Raw genomic sequence first — 19163 nt, 5'->3', positions numbered from 1 at the left:
CATATAAAAGAAAAGAAGTCAATACTCCAAGTGTATGATTGGTTATACAATCAGTAGAGTCAACATGCAAACAAGAAGATAAGCAAAGGATATAAATGAGAAATTAATAAGGAGGGATGAATGGTCTACAAACATAAAAAGATGATCACAGGTACTAATATTAAACGAGCATAACAACAAACAACAACATCAACAAATCTGAGACACTGTTTCCCAGCCAAGTGGGTGGGAAAACCTTAACTGTCCTGAATAAAGATGCTCCACCTGCCCCCTGCTCTGCTGGTGGACCTGGGAATTACACCTAATTTTATTACCTGATGAAATTCATTTTATAAGAATGCTCAGTGCCCTTGTAATAATATCAAAACAAAAAGAAATAAAGACTTCTATCCAAGTGAGATGGATACCTAAAACATACATAGTTATTTAATGGGATATAATACTACAGAAGAATCAAGAGGAATGAATTAGATTTATCTGTTGGCCAACCTATCTACCTGTCCACCAGTGCACCCATCTATGTTTCTAGATACCTGTCTGTCTGTCTATATATTTAGCCCTTCATAGCTGTCTCTTACAGACTTGTTAAATGTGAAACACAAACACATTCAGCTAGCTAAACATCATAGCATGCTGTTTATCAATTTAAAAATATTGTCAAATGTTGGCAAACTACAACTAGATTTTGAACTATCTTTTCTTTCTATATCATCATCATCATCATCATCATCATCATCATCATCATTATTATTATTATTACTACACAACCTGTAAGCTATGTGTACTTTTAAAGTTTTAACTGGCTAACAATTTAAAGAATATTTTATTACATATAAAAATTACATGGAATTTCAGTTTCTGTGCCCATACATAAAATTGTTTGAGAATCAGCCACGCCCAGTTTCCTCTGTCTTGTTTGTGGTTTGATTTCACTATGAGTGTGCACTTGGGCAGTTGTAACAAACTGTGGAAGATTGCAGTACCTGAAACATTTGTTGTCTGGTCCTTGACAGATGCAGAGCCTGGATATATATATTGTTCATGATATTATTTGTGTGCTTATGTGCATGTATGTGTGAGTGCACACAAAGGCCAGAACTTGAGGTCAGCTGTCTTCTTTGTTCTTTGCTTTACATTTTTGAGACAGGATCTCACTAAAGCTGATGCTCACTGATGTGGCTAAACTAGGTAGCCCAAGGATGCTCTTATTTCTCTCCCCTAAGTGCTCGCAGTACACAGGCATGCCACCTCATATGGCTTTGTGTGGGTAATGGGGATCAAATTCAGTTCATTATGCCTGTAGGTTAGCATTCTGTTCTTAGCTCCAGTATTATTTTACACACACACACACACACACACACACACACACACACACAAAACATGGTGCTGACACATCTAGAGGAGGAAGTTAGGATGTATAGAAAAGGAACTGTAATGTTTATGAATGTGAGAAATCTGAGACATTTTCAATTCTGTCTTGTGTGAACACGAGTGTGTGCTGTATTGTCTTTGTACTTTTCCATACTAACTTTGTTCTTCTTTATAACTGAGAAATTCCACCGACTATGTATCTACATTTTACCTAAGTTCTTCTATTCATGGGTAGTTAGGTTATTTTCATAACTCAGCTGTTGTGAGTCAGGAATGCACAAGTATCTTTGTGATGTGATATATCCTTTGTTTGAATACACAGGAGTGGTACAAACCTGGTCATACCAGGTTACTGATACATTCTGTATAATGCTAATGTATTCTCACTTCTTGGAGGACCACCCCTAAACTGCTTTCTATGGTGACTGAATTAGTTTATATGCCCATTAGCAGTGTATAAGAATTTTCCATTTGCATAAGGTTTCCTATTAAATTTCTGTTTTTTGTGTATTGGTTTCAGAGTTCTTTATATATTAATTGCATTGTTGCTTCTCGAGAAAAAAGTTACATGGAATTTTACTTGTTTATTAACCTTGTAAATGGTCTCCTGCTACTTGGGAAACTTTAAATTTGCACACAGTGACTTGAAAAGTGTTTCCTAATTTTGGACTTTGTTTCATCTGTCTTTTTAATCTGCTAGAGAGTTATTAAGATGGAGTGGTCTTTTTCAGGTCTGTGCAGTGGACAATGCTCTGGGTACCTGGGGTGACCCAGTACCTCCTTCTGCTCTGAAGGACATGAAACCAGTCCCAAATACTCTGCTTGTCATAAGTGTCGCATTTAGGGCTTGGGTCTGGATCTGAGTAGAAAGATGGAGTGCCCTTTACCAGTAGTAATTATGGAAGAACTTACTACAGAATCTGAGAGCCTGTGAGCCCCGGGAAGAAAGCAGCTTCCATGGATCAAGGCAACTTAGGAGTGTGCGGACCAGAGACATGGCTGTCAGGAAGACATTTGGAGCTGCTAGACCGGACAAGCACCACTTGCCACTGCCAAATCCCACCAGTCTGCCTCCAGCTGCCACCAGACAGTAGCAGGCTCCCCTGCTTCCCCATGGCCAAATTTCCACTGAGCTGCATGCTCATCCTGAATCTTGCTCATAAGAAAGTCCTAGAAACGTGTCTTTTCACTTGGTGTGCTGGTCTCTAGCTCTATCTATTTCCTCACCAAGGACATGACTTTACTCTCCAAGTCAGTAAAAATCTCATTGTGTAAAGGAGCCACCTTTTATCTCTCCACTCACCTGCTGGTGGGCATCCAGCCTTCCCTTATCTTGGCTATTGCAAATAACACAGTTGTGGACAATGGTGTCCAGATGTCTCTGTGAAATGCTGACTTAGGGTCCTTTGGATAAATACCCAGGAGTGGTATTGTACTGCTGTATCATGGGGCAGCTGATTTCCAGAGTGGCTGCATCTTTTCATACTCCCACCAAGAGTGTACATGGGCCTCACTCCTCTTGAGTTCTTCCTGGCATTTGTTATTTGTTCTCCTCACAGCACCCATTCTGGCTGGTATGACATGGAAATTTAGTACAGTTTTAATTAATTTGCTTTTGCCTCCCTGTTAGAGACATGGAATTATTTTTTTAAGTGCTCCTTGGTCACCTTTTCTTTTGATAAATCTGTTTATTGATCAAATTCATTTTTTTCTTGTGAAACAGAATTTGTACTTGTTTGTCTTTATTTTATTTGTTTAACTGTATTATTATTGTATGTGTGCATGATGAATGTGTACAGACGCATGAGCGGGAGGAAGAGGAAACTTTATGCAGTAAGTTCTCTCATTGTACCTCCATGTGGATCCCAGGGCTTGAGTTTATGGACTCAGCCTTGAGTGATCAGCCCCTTTCCCACTGAGACACCTGACCAGCCCCAAACAGAACTTTGAAAAATAAAATATAAATTATAAGATCAAATGAAAATCATCATATAGAAGTTGATCAAGTCAAGTCAAGCGAATAGAACAATGGAAGAACTCTAAGAGAAGGCACAAGAAGCAGAGACCCACTTATTTACAGATTTAAGAGTCCCATAAAAGTGCTAAACTGAAGCTGTACCATTATGCAGAGAACATGGTACTGACCTGTGTAGACCCTGAGCTTGATGCTTCAGTTTCTGTGAGTTCATAGAAGCTTTGTTAAGTTGTTTTAGAGGCTTGTTCTGTTCTCCATCTCTTCTGTCTCCCTAACTCCTTCTGTGTCCTCTTCTGCAAATGTTCCTGAGCTTTGAGGGAAGGGATTTGATGGAGAAATCTCCATTAGAGCTGTGTGTACCAATACAAGATCTCTCTGCATAATGCCTGGCCATTAGGTCCCTGTATTTGTTCCCATCTGCTGTAAAAGGAAACGTCTCTAATGATGGCTGAATAAAGCATTGATCTATGAGTATAGCAGAATGTCATTAGGAGTCATTTAATTGTTACTTTTTTTAAAAGACCAATAGCATCTGGTTTTACTGTAGGTCCCAGGCTATCGAGACTCTGGTTCCTGGTCACCCAAGCAGTGTCAGGCACAGGTTGCATCTCGTGGAATGGGCCTTAAGTCAAATCTGACCTCTGTTGATTATTGCCACAACGTTTATGTTGCCATTGCCCTAGCTTAATTTGCAGGCTGGACAGATTGTAGACCAAAGGCTTTGTGGTTGGGATGGTATTTATTTTTCTCTTTTGGTAGAGTACCTTTCTGTGGCATAGACACTAGAACACAGGGATAGAGGTTCTATGTAGGCACTAGCTCAACCTCTTCACATTCAATGAGTTGTGTGGGTGTTGTCTTCTGCAATGAGGACTTACTGTCAGTTTGTAGACCTAACCAAGATTTTTAAAAAGTGAATTGTGTATATTCAGAATCAATGTAAGAATAACACACTCGCATCCTAACTGGTCAGGGGGGAACTGAGACTGATGTAGTAGGAACCTTCTCTATTACACTACTTGGGTTGGAAATGGAATCAACAAAATTCATTTATTGGCATTTTTCAACTAAAATAAAAAGATTGTTTCCCCAAAATAACTGTAGTTTCTTCTCTTGGAAAAGTTATCATCCAGCTCAACCTGGAGTAGCAAATAACTAAAACAAAACAACAAAAAACCTCACAAACCAAAAAACAAAAACAAACAACTTAGTAGCCACCCAGACAAACTCAAGTCATTCAGTCTCACAAAACTGGAGGCATTTTCCTCATAATTTCCTTCCTTCCTTCCTTCCTTCCTTCCTTCCTTCCTTCCTTCCTTCCTTCCTTCCTTCCTTCCTTCCAGAAGCCCATGTTCCATAATCCCTTTGAGGATCTCTTTTAACTATGAATGTTTGAGTTGCCAGTCTTCTGTTCCTGGCGTTTTACTAGTTAGAAGCTTCAAAGCCACTCCAGTACTTTCTCCCTGTGCTTAATCAAAGCCACATTGACAACCTTGTGAGGTGTCACACACTTTGTTCCCGAGCTCCACAAATCACTAATAATAGCCTAGTACGCTTGTGTGTCTGTGAAGTCCTTTCCAATTCTCAGATGTAGGTTGACTTTCTGAGTTTCTAACTAGATGCTTTTTTTTTAAGGATTATGAACATTTGGTCAGATTGCTAGAAGATTCTGTTTAGTGTGACTTCCAATTATAAATATCCTCCATGCCAATTCTTTGGTGTGACTATGACTTTTGGCCACCTGAAAAGCAGCGGAGAAGCCTCAGACAGAAGGACTGAGGACTCATAAGGGCTGGGTGAATCAGCTAAGATCCTTTGGCTTTGAGTTTTTGGTCACCCATGCTGCCTAGACATAAATGGTGTGTTTATAAAATTCATTCCAGCCTTTAAGCTGCAAGGGGATCTAATTCTTTGCCAGTTGTGTGCATTTAGGGTGAAAACTTCCAGAGCTTGTCTTTTAAAAAACACTCCAGAAACATCAAAGCTAAGATTTTTGAAAAGGAAATTCATGATTGTCTGCTCACATGTCACCATGTACATTTTAGATTCAGAATGAATATATTATTCTTTTTAAAATGTGTGCAGTCACAAGTAAATCCAGCTGAAGTCTTAGTTAGGTGTTTATTTTGGCCTTACCTAGTAGGACTTAAAACTTCATTTTGCAATGTATTTGTTTGAGAGACAAGGAAGAAAAGTGAAATCTATAGGAGAGGAAACATGTGCAGATAGCATGGCCCAGGTCAAATGTTCTTAGAACTCCTCAGCCTTTACTATAGAGCACCTTGTTGGGTCAGGGCAGATGAAATCATGTGGCAAGTTAGTTGACTATGAACTGAGAGAAGGAAAGATCCTTGCACTTGATTGGGACCTGAAGTGTGTATTGTACCTGGGCTAAGTTTCTCTCTATCTAGCCTCCACCTGGTGGAGATCTGTACAAGGGAGTGGAAAGCTGTACTGGCAGGGTCTCTTCAGTAGCACTGCAGATACATGTTATTCAGTTCAAATCCAAGCTTGGAGCATCCATTCCTGCTGGTTGCTGATGTATGCTGAGAAAGTTGGTACGCATCTGGGCGAGAGAAGGTGATTTTTCTTTTTTAAAGATTTATTTTTATTAAGTGATGTATGTGTGTTTCTCTGTGTGTATGCATACCTCCTGTGTGCATGAGTGGCCAAGGAGTCCTAAAGACAAGCTTGGATTCCCCGAAACTCAAGTTAAAGGCACTTGGGTATGAGTGGCCCAAGCGTGTGCTGGGAACCAGTGTCTTGTCCTACCCATAATACTAGTAGGTAGTATTCTTAACGCCCAGGCAGTCACTATAGTCTTCAGGGAGAATTGTGCATGGTTTACAACTGAAAATGACTCAGCTTTCTTCAAAGCAGTAGCCATCATCAGGAATTACTGGTGTGTATATTCAGGTTGCTCAGAGCCTACAGTATATAGAAGATGAAGATCATGCTTACTAGACAAGTACTCTACAACTGAGCCATATTCCCAGCCTGAAAACCACCTTGTAGCTTAGACTTAGAGATGTTCCCACAGTGTATTAAAATTAGTTTTCAAATATATTTAAATTGGCAAGCAAAATTATATATATGTATCTATATGTATCTATATGTATATATGTATATATCTATATGCTACTTTGATAGATATATATGCTGTAGGGTATCTAAAGCAAACGATTTAACGTATCTGTTATTGTATTAGTTTCTTGTTTGTTGCCATGGTAAAACACTATAACCGGAAACAACTTTGAGAAGAAGATGCATTTTGGCTCATGCTTCCAGAAGAGCAGAGCTCATCGTGATGGGGTCTGTACGAGAGCAGAAGCTGTAAGTTAACAGGCTGGGTTTCCTCTACACATAGGAAGCAGACTGGGAGAGCTGGAAATAGGATGAAGCTATAAATCCTCAAAGCCTTCCCTCAGTGACCCTCCTTCTCTAGCAAGGCTGTGCCTCCTACAGATCCTATATCTACCCCCAAAGAGCACCACTAACTGATCGAGTGCTCAAATACATGAGCCTATGAAGGATGTTTTTCATTCAAAACCACAACAACCAACTATCATTGTTAACATTTTTCTGTTGAAATAACATTAAAAATGAAATCTCTTAGAATTTTCTGTATATGATAGATCATTAAAAACCATTGGCTACATACTGTATGATAAATCTTCAGAATTCACCCATATTGTTGCAAATGATAGGATGTCCTTTTTTATCAGGTCAAATAATCTATCATGCTTTTGAGCCACATTTTTAAATTCATTCATCTGATTGATCACACTAAGGATGACTCCATATCTCAGCTATTGTGAGCAATGCCATATTGAGCAGAGTATGAATATCTGGCAACATACTGACCCCATTTCCTTCTGTATAGACACTAGAGGAGTGCAGCTGGATCAGGGGGTAGTTCTATTTCCAGTTTATGAAAAAACTTGTATATTGTTTTCCATGGCAGATGGGCCCATGTGTATCCACACCCAGCTGCTTTAAGCATCCCTTTCTCACATTCCCATCAGAATTTGCTTTCGTTTTTTCAGTAATAATCTCTCCCCTCCCTGAGCTGAGTTCCTATCTCACTATGGCTTGAGTTTTCATTTCCCCGATGATTAGTGTCTTGAACACATTTTTGTTTGCTTGTTTGTCACCTTTATGTCTTTGTCTGAGAAATCCTTGTTCCAGTTCTTTGTTCAGTTTTCAATCGGGGTTATTGCAGCCTTGCTGTCCAGTTGGTTGAGATGCATGGTTTCAGATGCATCGTTTGCAAACACTGTCTTTGACAACATAGATCGTCTCTTTATTCCACGTTGATCCAACCCCATTGCCTACTTTTGCTCTGTTGCTTGTGCTTTCAGGGGTCATGTCCAAGAAATATTTGTAGAGGTCAATGCCATAAAGTTTTTCCTTAATATTCTTTTAGTAGTTTGCAGTTATAATCCCTTTTAAGTGGATTTTATATGTGAGTTTGTGTGACATAAGGGCCCAATTTTGTTCTTCTGCATGTGGGTATCTAATTGTTTCCACCATTCATTGAAACACTATCTATTCTCTGTTGTATGGTCTTAACATTTTTGTCAAAGATCAGATTGATAAAATGTATGAGTTTATCTCTGTGCTTTCTACCCTGGCCCATTGGCCCGTGTCCCCATTTTTAAAGCCAGTGTGATGGTACTTTGATTTTTATACTTATTCCAGTTTATTGTGTTTTAAAGTCAAGTAGAGCAGTGTTTCTAGGTTTGTTTGCTTTGTTTGTAGTTGTTTTAGTTATGTAGTGTCTTTGCAATTCAGTATGTATTTTTCTGTGAAGAACATCATTTGGATTTTTATAGGGATTTTATTGTCTGTAATCATGGACACTTTAACAAGAGGAATTCTTCCAACCCAGGAACCTGGGATATTTTCCCTCCTGATTTGTGTCTGTGTCAGTTTTTTTCACCAATATTTATGGGTTTGATGTTTTAATGTACTATATTTAGTACATTAGTATTTAAATTGCATTTAGTATTTAAATTACTAAAATTATTAATTTGCTACAAATTTATTACAAAAGTTTTGATACTATGTTTTACTGTGTTCTTTAATTCATCCACAGATAGTTCATTATTAGTATATACTAATAAGACTGATATTTTGTGGATGTCAATAAAGTATTCTTATATAGCCTAAGCTAGTTTTGAAAGTTATTTGTAGTATAAGCTGCCTCAAATTCACAATCCTACTGCTTCTGCTGGTTTGGGGACTGGATGTGCCACCAAAGCTAGTTCTGATTGTCTCCCTTCCTTGTTTCCTTCCTTCCTTCATTTCTTCCTTTTTTCATGTGTGCATGTATGTGTGTGTGTGTTGGGGGGGTACATGTGTGTGTTTTTAGTAATGCGCATGTTTCTGGTAATGTGTGTGTTTCTAGTAATATACCCCAGGCCTTTACATATTCAGAACAAGCACTCTATTATTAAGCTATATCCCTAGCTCTCTGGTTTTTGTTTGCTAATTTGTATCTAAAAATTTATCAAGATTTTTATGTCTAATGTTTTAGGCTTTGGGTGTTGGTTGAGTTCTGGAGCATTTAGGGTTTTTCATATATAAAACACATTATCTGCACAGAGAATTATTTTTCTTCCTTTCTGATTTCAATGCCTGTTCTTTCTTTTTCTTATCTTATAACTCTACATATTTCTAATTTTGTGCTGCATATACATGTACAGGATGGACCCTTTGGGGATGAACCAGCAGTTAAAAGCACTTGCTGCTTTTGCAGAGGAACTGGATCCAGTTTCCAGCACCCACATGGGGAAGCTCACAACTGCCTCTAACTTCAGTTCCAGGGGCTTGGGTACTCTCGCAGCCTCTGTGGACACTGTTCACATGTGTATATACAACAAGCAGGCAGACACACATACACATAAATAAATGAAAGAAGAAGTATCCTTTCTCTTTTCTGATCCTAGATGTAAGGTTTTAACTTTTTACCAGGGAGTATGATACTAACTATAGTGATGCATGGCCTCTGTGCATTCTTCCTGCCACCCCTAACTTATTGAGAATTTTCAACATGTTAAACATGTTGAACATTGACAATGCTTTGTCTACAGCTATGAAATGATAGCATGGATTTCTTTTCTTGTGGAGTCCTTGTTTGGCTTTAAAATTGGCGTAATTCTGGCCCTTGGAAATATTTTCTCCTCTTCAACTTTTTAGGCAAGTTTATGAAAGACTAGCACTCATTTTTCTGATGTATATATTTATTGCTCTATATTTTAGTACTCTATATTTATTATATTTATTAACATATCTATTGTTTATATTTATTAATATGTATTTATTACTCTATAATTGGCTTCCATGCTTCATAAGCTATTCATAATTTATCATTCTTGTCAGACAACAGGAAAATCAGAGTTAATGGAACCAAAGAACCTATAGAATTTAAATCAAACCAATGGTTTGGAGCCACAGTGAGAGCTCACAAAGGAAAAGTTGTGGTGAGTATGAATGGGTCAGGGAACTGCTTGCTTGCTTTGTGCTTCAAACAGTTTAATGCCTGTTTTACAGAAATGTTTTTTTGTATTTGTACACATTGCTAGACTTATTGGCAGCTCAAAAAGTGTGATATATAAAACCAGATACTCAGTGATGGAAATTAAAGACTATATTTAAAATGTACTCAAAGCTATAGAAAATGAAGCCTTTCCCCTCCTAAAAGTTCAGATATTTTCAAACACTTTAAAAATTACTCGGAAAGATGGAAAATGAAAAGTTACCTCTTCCAGGGGTAAATACTTTATTGCTTAAGACCAATTTAAAAAGCTGTTTTAAATTGAGCCAGAGAAAAATAAGTTGAGGGGAAACACTCTAGGGTTGTTTAAATGTTTATGTATTGTGGTATCCTTTTAAGAACAGTGGAAAAGTTTTCCTTAATATTAAGAGCTTTAAAAACTACCAGCTGACCACTACTTCTTAAAGTAAGTAATCCCGCTGTTTTATTTTGTTTGTTTTGTTTTGGGTTGTTTTGCTCATTTCTGAGATAAGCTTTCCTTGTGTAGACTCAGCTGTCCTGATACAAGCTCTGTAGACAAGGCTAGCTTTGAACTCACAAAGATCAGCCTGCCTCTGCCTCTGCCTCTGCCTCTGCCTCTGCCTCTGCCTCTGCCTCTGCCTCTGCCTCTGCCTCTGCCTCTGCCTCAGCCTCTGCCTCTGCCTCTGCCTCTGCCTCTGCCTCTGCCTCAGCCTCTGCCTCAAGATTAAAGGCATGAATGACCACTGTCCAGCAAGCAATCCCACTTTTAAATTTGGATCACTCAGCTTGCAAATGCTTTAACTTGGCTTTCATTCCTTTATTGTCGTAAATAATTACATGTGCCTAAGATATTGAGAATAATTTTAATAGAGCTAGAGGTGTTTGTTTGGTTGGCTGTTTGGTTTGGTTTTAGTTTTGGTTTGTTTTAGTTTGTAGAAGGACTCAGTGCAAGTACTAGACATGAGTTATGAAAGAGGATATCTAATTCTTTTTCTAGTTTTAATTCTGCCCAGGTTCTTCATGGCGGATAAGTGTCTAAAAATACATTTACTAGTCAGAGCGTAAAACCCAGTGTAAAGCTGCACAGTTTCCGAATGGCTACTCTAACTGTTCACTGAGATGTAGATAGACCTTGGGCCTGATAAAATTTCATGTGTAGTGTTTATTTTATTTCCAAGATTTTTCACAATGAAGCATATGAAACAGATTAATTAAAAGAAGAAGAAACTAGAGTGTGCTGTGAATGAAGCATACTTTTCTTATTGTTGTTGAAATTAACTTTTTCTGGTAAAAATCCTGATATTAAGGAAGGTAATATGAAGGAAGTTCTCTCATTTCACCCTAATATATTCCTTGAAATGGCATTACAAGGCATAATTTAACAAGTATGTTTTTGATTTCACCAGAGTCCTAAAATTAGAACATGTTTGTAAGCCATCAAATAAGTATCCGATATGACAAATTATATAAGATAAAATGCAAGATGCAAGAGCTCATTCATAATAACCTGATACACAATTTTGTTTTAAGTTCTCTAGAGGCCATACATTTAATTTCATTCAGCATACATTTATTTATTCATGAGATTTCTCATGCAAAGCTCCATGTTTAGTGTGGCTAGCACTTATATGAATCCTAAGCAAAGCTTTAATATGACCAAATGTTTGTGTAGTCTGCATAGTTCTCAAAGTTACTGCTCTCTATAGTTTACCTGGAAATAATCATGGAATGTTTTACTGCAAGATATTTTGCCAGTTTAAAATTGAGCATGAATCTATGGAATGACTAGGGTAGGTCATCTCCACCATGAAGGTTATCTGTGGCCATTGGAGTTTGTCAGAATGAATTGCTCTGAAGTGAGCAGAGCCAGAGAAATGGTTACTTCCAATTGGGTCACAATACCTTAGTAATGTGTGTCTGTTATTACCATCTGCCCTTTGAATGCTTGCTGGTCCTCAATGTTTTTGGACCTCAATTTTTTTTTAATGAACAAAATCCATTACATTCAAGCTAGTAAAATGTATTATGATAATGAGGGAGCCTGCCTACAAAATAGTCACTAATTTAAAGTTCATAAGATGCAACTTAATAAACTAAGGCAGTTCACAAACCAGAGATTTATAAACCTGCATGAATCCATTGTTTTGAAAGCCATTTTTAAAAATTAACAACCAGATAAAGGAAGAGATGAGTTATTTTAAGACACAACATTAATCCATCCACCGTTTGAATGTTATTTGCTGTTATATAGTCCCCCTTTTTAAAAAGAATGAATAGAAAATGTGAGCTCTTAGCTTTTAAAAAATAATTTTCTTTTGCCAGGTTACTTTTTATTTACTTAAAAACTGTACCATGAGATTTAATCATCTCTTTTTACAACTTTTTAAATGAATCAATATTAAAAATTAGCTTTGGAAGTTAGTCTCTGTCTACAGTGATACTCGCGAGCATACCGAAGGTCAATTAGTTCATGTAGCAATTTAACATAATAACCTATACTTGTCTATAATTCGGACAAGATTGGTAATATTCAGGGTGGTATGGCCATTCACTACTAGTCAACCCTTCAAATCAAGCTCTGGTCTTAGAAACCTAAATCAAAGCAGCATTTCTTGCCTTTGGTACCCGCAGGCTTGTGCTCCTCTATACCACTGGAGAACTCTGAAACCTAATCCAGCAAAGGACCCGGTTGGCACATGCTATGTAGCAATTCAGAACTTCAGTGCTTACGCTGAGCACTCACCTTGTCGGAACAGTAAGTTGTTTTTATTCCTTAAAAGTAAAATTTAGCTTGAAAGCATTCAAACTTGAGAGCTGTGATGGAAGATATCCAAGATTCAAAATTCTATTGATCTATTCTGTATTTACTTATTTGTTAATTTTGTAAGAAACTAAGACATTATGACTAAAATAACTTACAGAAGAAAATGTTTATTGGGGCTTATATATTCAGAGGGCCTGTCCATGACCATCATGGTGGGGGGCGTGGCAGCAGGCAGGAAGGCATGGTGCTGGCACAGTAGCTGAGAGATTCCAATTGATCCTCAAGTAGAAGGCAGGAAGAATGAAAGCTCTAAGTAAGAATGCTTTGGTTTTAAATCCTTAAAGCCCAACCCCATGTCACACCTTTTCCAATAAGAACAAACCTCCTAATACTTCCCAAACAGTTCCATCAATTAGGGACCAAACATTCAAATATATGAGTCAATGGAAGCCATTCTTATTTAAACCACCACATTTTTTTAATTTAAAAGTTTTTATTTTTCATGTATGCGTATCTACACATACATGCCACAGCACGTGTGCAGAAATCAGACAGTGAAGACTCGGCTCTTTCCTTCCACCATATGAGTTTTAGGGATGAAGCTTGGGTCATCCGCTATGGCAACAAGTACCCATATATAAGCTAAGTTGCTGGCTCCTCTGTATATAAAAGTCAGTGTTTAGACACTCTTTGGTAGAGTTGATTGGATCCTCGAGTTTGGCTCTTGACCTACAGTTTCTGTTAAAAATCCCTACTCTGTGTCCTACAAGATGCTATCTGGCCACCCTACTTGATGAGGGAAGCAGTAATATCAGTTAGGATAATTGGACTGAGCTCATTTCTGACACCAGCATTGCGTAGCCTTCAGTCTCAATTGCTGTTGCTTTGTTTGACAGCTGCATACTTGATATCTGCATGTTGCACTTGTTGATTAAAATGTTGACTCACCTTTATTCTCAAATATCATCCAGCAGTTCTGGGTTCACCCAGAACAGCATCTTGTCTATGTCTCTTAGGCTGGCTTTGAACTAGCTATGTAGATCAAGGTGACTTTAAATTATTGATCTTCCTGCGTCAGCTTCAAATTGCTGACTGCAAGCATATTCCACCACACCAGTACAAAGTAGCCTTTAAAGTAAATGAGTGCAGCCATATGAACACTGGTGTCCAATATGGGAAGTTCAATTACTAAGGCATTATCTGCTTGAAGTTCTTTTATAAACCTATCTATTGCTCTAAGTTTTTGGCAGATCGCTGGGAGCTGTGGATAAGCAATAGAAGAATTTTCCATTCTTCTTCTTCTAACTAATGGGAATACATTGTAGAGAGATGTCACTACAAAGAAAGTTAGAGCTACTTCGTTTAGATATTAACTTTTAAAAAAGACTCAGCCTGAAGCTATTATAGATTGTTCTAAAGACAACAAATACAATTTCCCTCTTCTGCATACTTACTTTTTAGATTCTAGATCAATTCAGGGAAGACAGTAAGCAAATATCAGAATAAAAGAGTGAAGATAAAGGATGGTCAGGGACATTAAAGGGTTAATAAAGAAGCCACTGGGATATACAGCTCCAAAGCAAGCCTGAACTTTCTAAACCCAAGAGTTTTTCATGAGGATTTTTGGCAGGAAACAAAGAGTTTGATTTCCTAGGTGTGCGCTGTGCTAGAGAAAAAGTCTGAAGTTAAGGACATTATTTTAAACAGCTTTAAAAATTAAGGATTTATGCTGAGAATGGGACTCAGTTATTCATTCAACACATGTTTACTGACCACATTGACACCACTGAAGTGGACACTTCAAGTTCTTTGGAAAGTCAGTTAGAATCTTCTGGCTGTTGTGAAGTTCACTCATGAAACCTGTCACCATACCTTATTCTGCCTTGATGCTTTATATCCTTGTGACCTGAGAGCCCGGGTAAGACTGCTCACAAAATCTCAACCTATGAGATGCCTGTTTCAGCATGAGCTTGAACCATTTTTTAAACACAATGAATTATAGTGCCCAAGACTTTTGAGCTCTGTGGGCACATTATCATGCCTGCTCCTTTACTCATTTTCCCAGAGAGAAGTACTTGGAGCCAATGTGAAAGAGAGCTTAGGTGGAGTGATGGAGTATTTTTCTAGGAGCTGTTTGGCTGTGGAACACACGACACTTTTTATATAACCAATAACACATCCTCTCTTCAAATCACCCAAAAAGCTGGTTTCCTGTCATGTCTGAGAAGCTCACAATCCACTAACACAAAGCCTACTTGTTCTTGAGAATATGGTCAATACCATGGAGCAGGAATATCAGCAATATCTTTTTCAAAAGAGATCCAAAAGAAGTGCCTTGTATTACTTCTGCAGCAAAGCCCTGGGAGCACCATGAACAATGCGGGTGGTAGCCTGCTCATTCTACTGAATGACATGCCTTCTGTTCTTATGGCCATTCATAAGGTGAGGGCAGTTCTCACAGCCCTTCAGTTTCACATTAGCAGTTAACCATTGGCAATGAATGGAAATGAATGACACACATCCCTAGATTCCTGAGTTTATACTGGGACCTAACATTTAGAGACACTGTGAGGTTCCAGGAAGAAAAACTCCTTAGGGACTCATAAATTATATTTCAATGAGAAAGTAGAAGTGGACTTGCAGAGAAAAGAACCTATGCTCTTCTCTAATTGCCACTCAAAACAAACATTGGAAGTTGATTATTTTCTCAATGACGTGTTTTCAGTTAGAGGATTTTTTTTTCAGTGTCTATTTTAAAGTAAAGAATGGTCAGGTTTCTTCCCTTCTGAATAATGTACAATATTAAAAATAAAGATCCAATTTCAAAAGCTGATTTTTGAGGTTTCTGTGCTTATAAATCATTTCTTAAATATAAACAAGTACAACTTTGTAGATTCAGTAGACTACATCATACATTCATGCATATATCTGTATATGCATACATTTTACACCACTAGATTTCTAGAAAATTAGAACCCCATAAGTTGAGGTTATATAGATGAGACTGAAAAAGATGAGATTTTAGGGAACTTTATAAAACTCATAATCATTGGTCTGAACATACAGTTAGTTGTAAACGAAGGAACAAATTTGATGGAAGACATTGTATTGGGCTAGTAAAGTATTATAAACATAGAGGGAGTAAGGATGGAGTAATGTCCACCTCCAATCTCAAGACTGGGAGGTAGCGGCAGGAGGATTGGGAGTTCAAGACCATTGCTACATGGTGGGCTCCAGGACAGCCTAGGCTGCACAGGATTCTCTCTCAGCAAACAAACAAACAAACAAACAAACTCAAAACAAGCAAACAGGACAAAGGTATGCCTGCATAGAATTGATAAGGAGAAGCTAAAACTATGAACTGGCTGGAAGAAAGGACATGTACAGTGTTTTGGAGAGCTAGAAGGACCAGATCCACTTCAGAGATCTTCTGAAACAGAGGCATGCCCAGCCTATCAGAATTTCCTGCAGCAATGTTTGCTCATTTCCTGCCATTTCACTGTAGTATTGCTTAAATGATATCCTCGGTGATAAAACTTTGTTAACCTGTTCTCATCTAACTACATAATAACTGAGATCCCCCCACTTAACTACATTTTGACTATAATTCAAGTATGTTGGAAGTTGTAGGGCATCTTTGAAAGTACAGGTTGTAGTGAGTAAATTTGTAATCTTAGTGTCCTACAGGTTTCAATAACAATATCCTTAGAGTCTCTATGCTCACTATAAAACCTACAGTTTACAAGAATGTATGACAAGACCTCACTGGGCTCTTCAGTTAGAATAAACAGAATACAAAAGAAACCATTACTTGAGAGTTTCTCTTCTGCCAAGATTAGCCATTGCAATGCCCCTGTGAGATCACTAAAATCAGAAATATAATTTTCAAATTAATCTAATTTTAAAATTATGTTTCTATTAAAGAGCTGGAGAAGTAGCTCAGTTAAGCCTAGCACTTATGAAATCCTGGGTTTGGTCCCAGTACTACAGCAAGTGGCTGGACTAGTTGACATTTATAATTCTAGCACTCTGGAGATAGAAGTAGCAGGTTCAGAAGAGAAAGCTCATCTTAGCTATAGAGTTGGAGGCCAGCCTAGGCTACATGAAAACTGAAAAGGAGATCTTTACCAATATTCTCTGCAGAAAGCATGCACTGAGTTATCTTTTCAAGTTGTCACTGTAGAAATGGTAGAGACATCAGGAGTAGGCAAAGTAGACACTACTGTCATGTGGGCATTTGGGGACACAATCAGAAAATGGAGGTTTTATCTTGGGGGTGAATACGAATGTACCCTCCAATATACATCCATCCTTTGATGTGTTCCCCAACTGGAGAATGGCTTACGTGGCCTGTACTCAATAGACCTAGTATCATAATTCCCTGCTCATCTCCCTGCAGCATGATTACAATATTCAGAATCTAAAAATACATGAAGCTGTACTCAGTATTGCCTGGAATGCGTTTTAAAAATAAAACATTAAATTGTTTTCTTTAATTCAATGGTATGTCGGGAAACAATGGAATAATCTGTATTGCTTAATAAATGTTTCTCAGAAATGGCATGACAGGTACATGTTTTGATCTTTCCAGGCAATGCTGATCCTGAAGGGCAAGGTTACTGCCAAGCAGGATTCAGCCTAGACTTCTATAAGGTGAGTCTTACTGTTTCAGCACCTAGGATGGGATACGTTTTCATGTCATGCTTGCTACTGTTTTAGCCTTTGTCTTTCATCCCGATCCCCAACCCCCAAACAATAATAACCAGAGAGGCTTTGGAATCAGACATGTCTGGCAAATTCTCCTTGAGTTTTACTTTGTTTTTGTTTTCCTGTTCACTGTTTCTATTTAAATTTATGCACATGATAATAAGAAGGAAAAACAGAGACTTCCTTTCCAAACAGAATTAATCATTCATTTTTTTATTTTTTGGATATTTTCTTTATTTACATTTCAAATGTTATTATCCCCTTTTACAGTACCCCCCCGCAAGCCCCCTCCCCCACCCCCCACCCCCTGCTTCTATGAGGGTGTTTCTCCATCCACCTACCCAATCCCACCTCCCCTCCCTCGATTCCCTATACACTGGGACATCTACTGAGCATTCATAGGACCAAGGACCTCTCCTTCCATTGGTGCATGACAAGGCCAACCTCTGCTACATATGCAGCTGAAGCTACTCCTTTGTTGATGGCTTAGTTCCTGGGAGCTCTGGGGGAACTGGTTGATTGATATTGTTGTCCTTCCTGTTTGGTTGCAATCTCCTTGAACTCCTTTAGCCCTTTCTCTAACTCCTCTATTGGAGACCCCACACTCAGGCCAATGTTTGGCTGAGAGCATCCATCTCTGTATTTGTAAGGCTCTGGCAGGACCTCTCAGGAGACAGTCATATCAGGCTCCTTTCAGCATGCACTTCTTGGAATCCACAATAGTGTCTGGGTTTGGTAACTGTATCTGGGATAAATTTTCAGGTGGAATAGTCTCTGGGTGGCCTTTCTTTCACTATCTGTTCAACACATTATCTCCATATTTGCTCCTGTAAGTATTTTGTTCTCTTTCTAAGAAGGACCAAAGCATTCACACTTTAGTCTTCCTTCTTATTGAACTTCATGTGGTCTGTGAATTGTATCCTTGTTATTTGGAGCTTTGGGACTAATATCTACTTATCAGTGAGTGCATACCATGTGTATTCTTTTGAGATTGGGTTACCTTACTCAGGATGTTATTTTCTAGTTCTATCCATTTGCCTAATAATTTTATGAATTCATCATTTTTCATAGTTGAATAGTACTCCATTGTGTAGATGTACCACATATTCTGTATTCATTTCTCTGTTGAAGGACATCTGGGTTCTTTGCAGCTTCTGGCTACTATGAAGAAGGCTGCTATGAACATAGTGGAGCATGTGTCCTTATTACATGTTGGAGCATCTTCTGGGTATATGCTCAAGAGTGTTATAGCTGTGTCCTCAGGTAGTACTATGGCCAATTTTCTCTGGAACTGTCAAACATTTCCAGAGTGGTTGTACCAGCTTGCAATCCCACCAGTAATGGAGGAGAGTTCCTTTTTCTCAACATCCTGGCCAGCATCTGCTGTCATCTGAGGTTTTTTTTTTTTTTGAGACAGGGTTTCTCTGTATAGCCCTGGCTGTCCTGGAACTCACTCTGTAGACCAGGCTGGCCTTGAACTCAGAAATCCACCTGCCTCTGCCTCCCAAGTGCTGAGATTAAAGTCGTGTGCCACCACGCCCCGCGTCATCTGAGTTTTTGATTTAGTCATTCTGACTGGTGTGAGGTGGAATCTCAGGGTTGTTTTGATTTGCATTTCCCTAATGACAAAAGGATATTGAACATTTGTTTAGGTGCTTCTCAGCCATTCAGCATTCCTCAGTTGAGAATTCTTTATTTAGGTCTGTATCCATTTTTAATAGGGTTATTTGGTTCTCTGGAGTCTAACTTCTTAAGATATATATATACACACACACATATATATATATATCTACACATATATATGTATATATATACATATATATGTA

At 38.2% G+C, this 19163-nt stretch overlaps 1 protein-coding gene across 1 annotated transcript in view; it reads left to right on the top strand.

The window, feature by feature from the left end:
* The window catches only part of Itga8 (integrin subunit alpha 8), a 215301-nt gene that overhangs the window by 22046 nt on the left and 174092 nt on the right, over positions 1-19163 (top strand). The window contains exons 3-5 of the mRNA XM_031369028.1: positions 9731-9831; positions 12498-12621; positions 17222-17283. Coding sequence (XP_031224888.1) covers positions 9731-9831; positions 12498-12621; positions 17222-17283 — 287 coding nt within the window. The remainder of the gene's footprint in view (positions 1-9730; positions 9832-12497; positions 12622-17221; positions 17284-19163) is intronic.

The sequence above is a fragment of the Mastomys coucha genome, unplaced genomic scaffold, assembly GCF_008632895.1.
Source record: "Mastomys coucha isolate ucsf_1 unplaced genomic scaffold, UCSF_Mcou_1 pScaffold15, whole genome shotgun sequence".
Lineage (NCBI taxonomy): Eukaryota > Metazoa > Chordata > Mammalia > Rodentia > Muridae > Mastomys > Mastomys coucha.
This window is presented reverse-complemented; position numbering and strand designations above follow the sequence as displayed.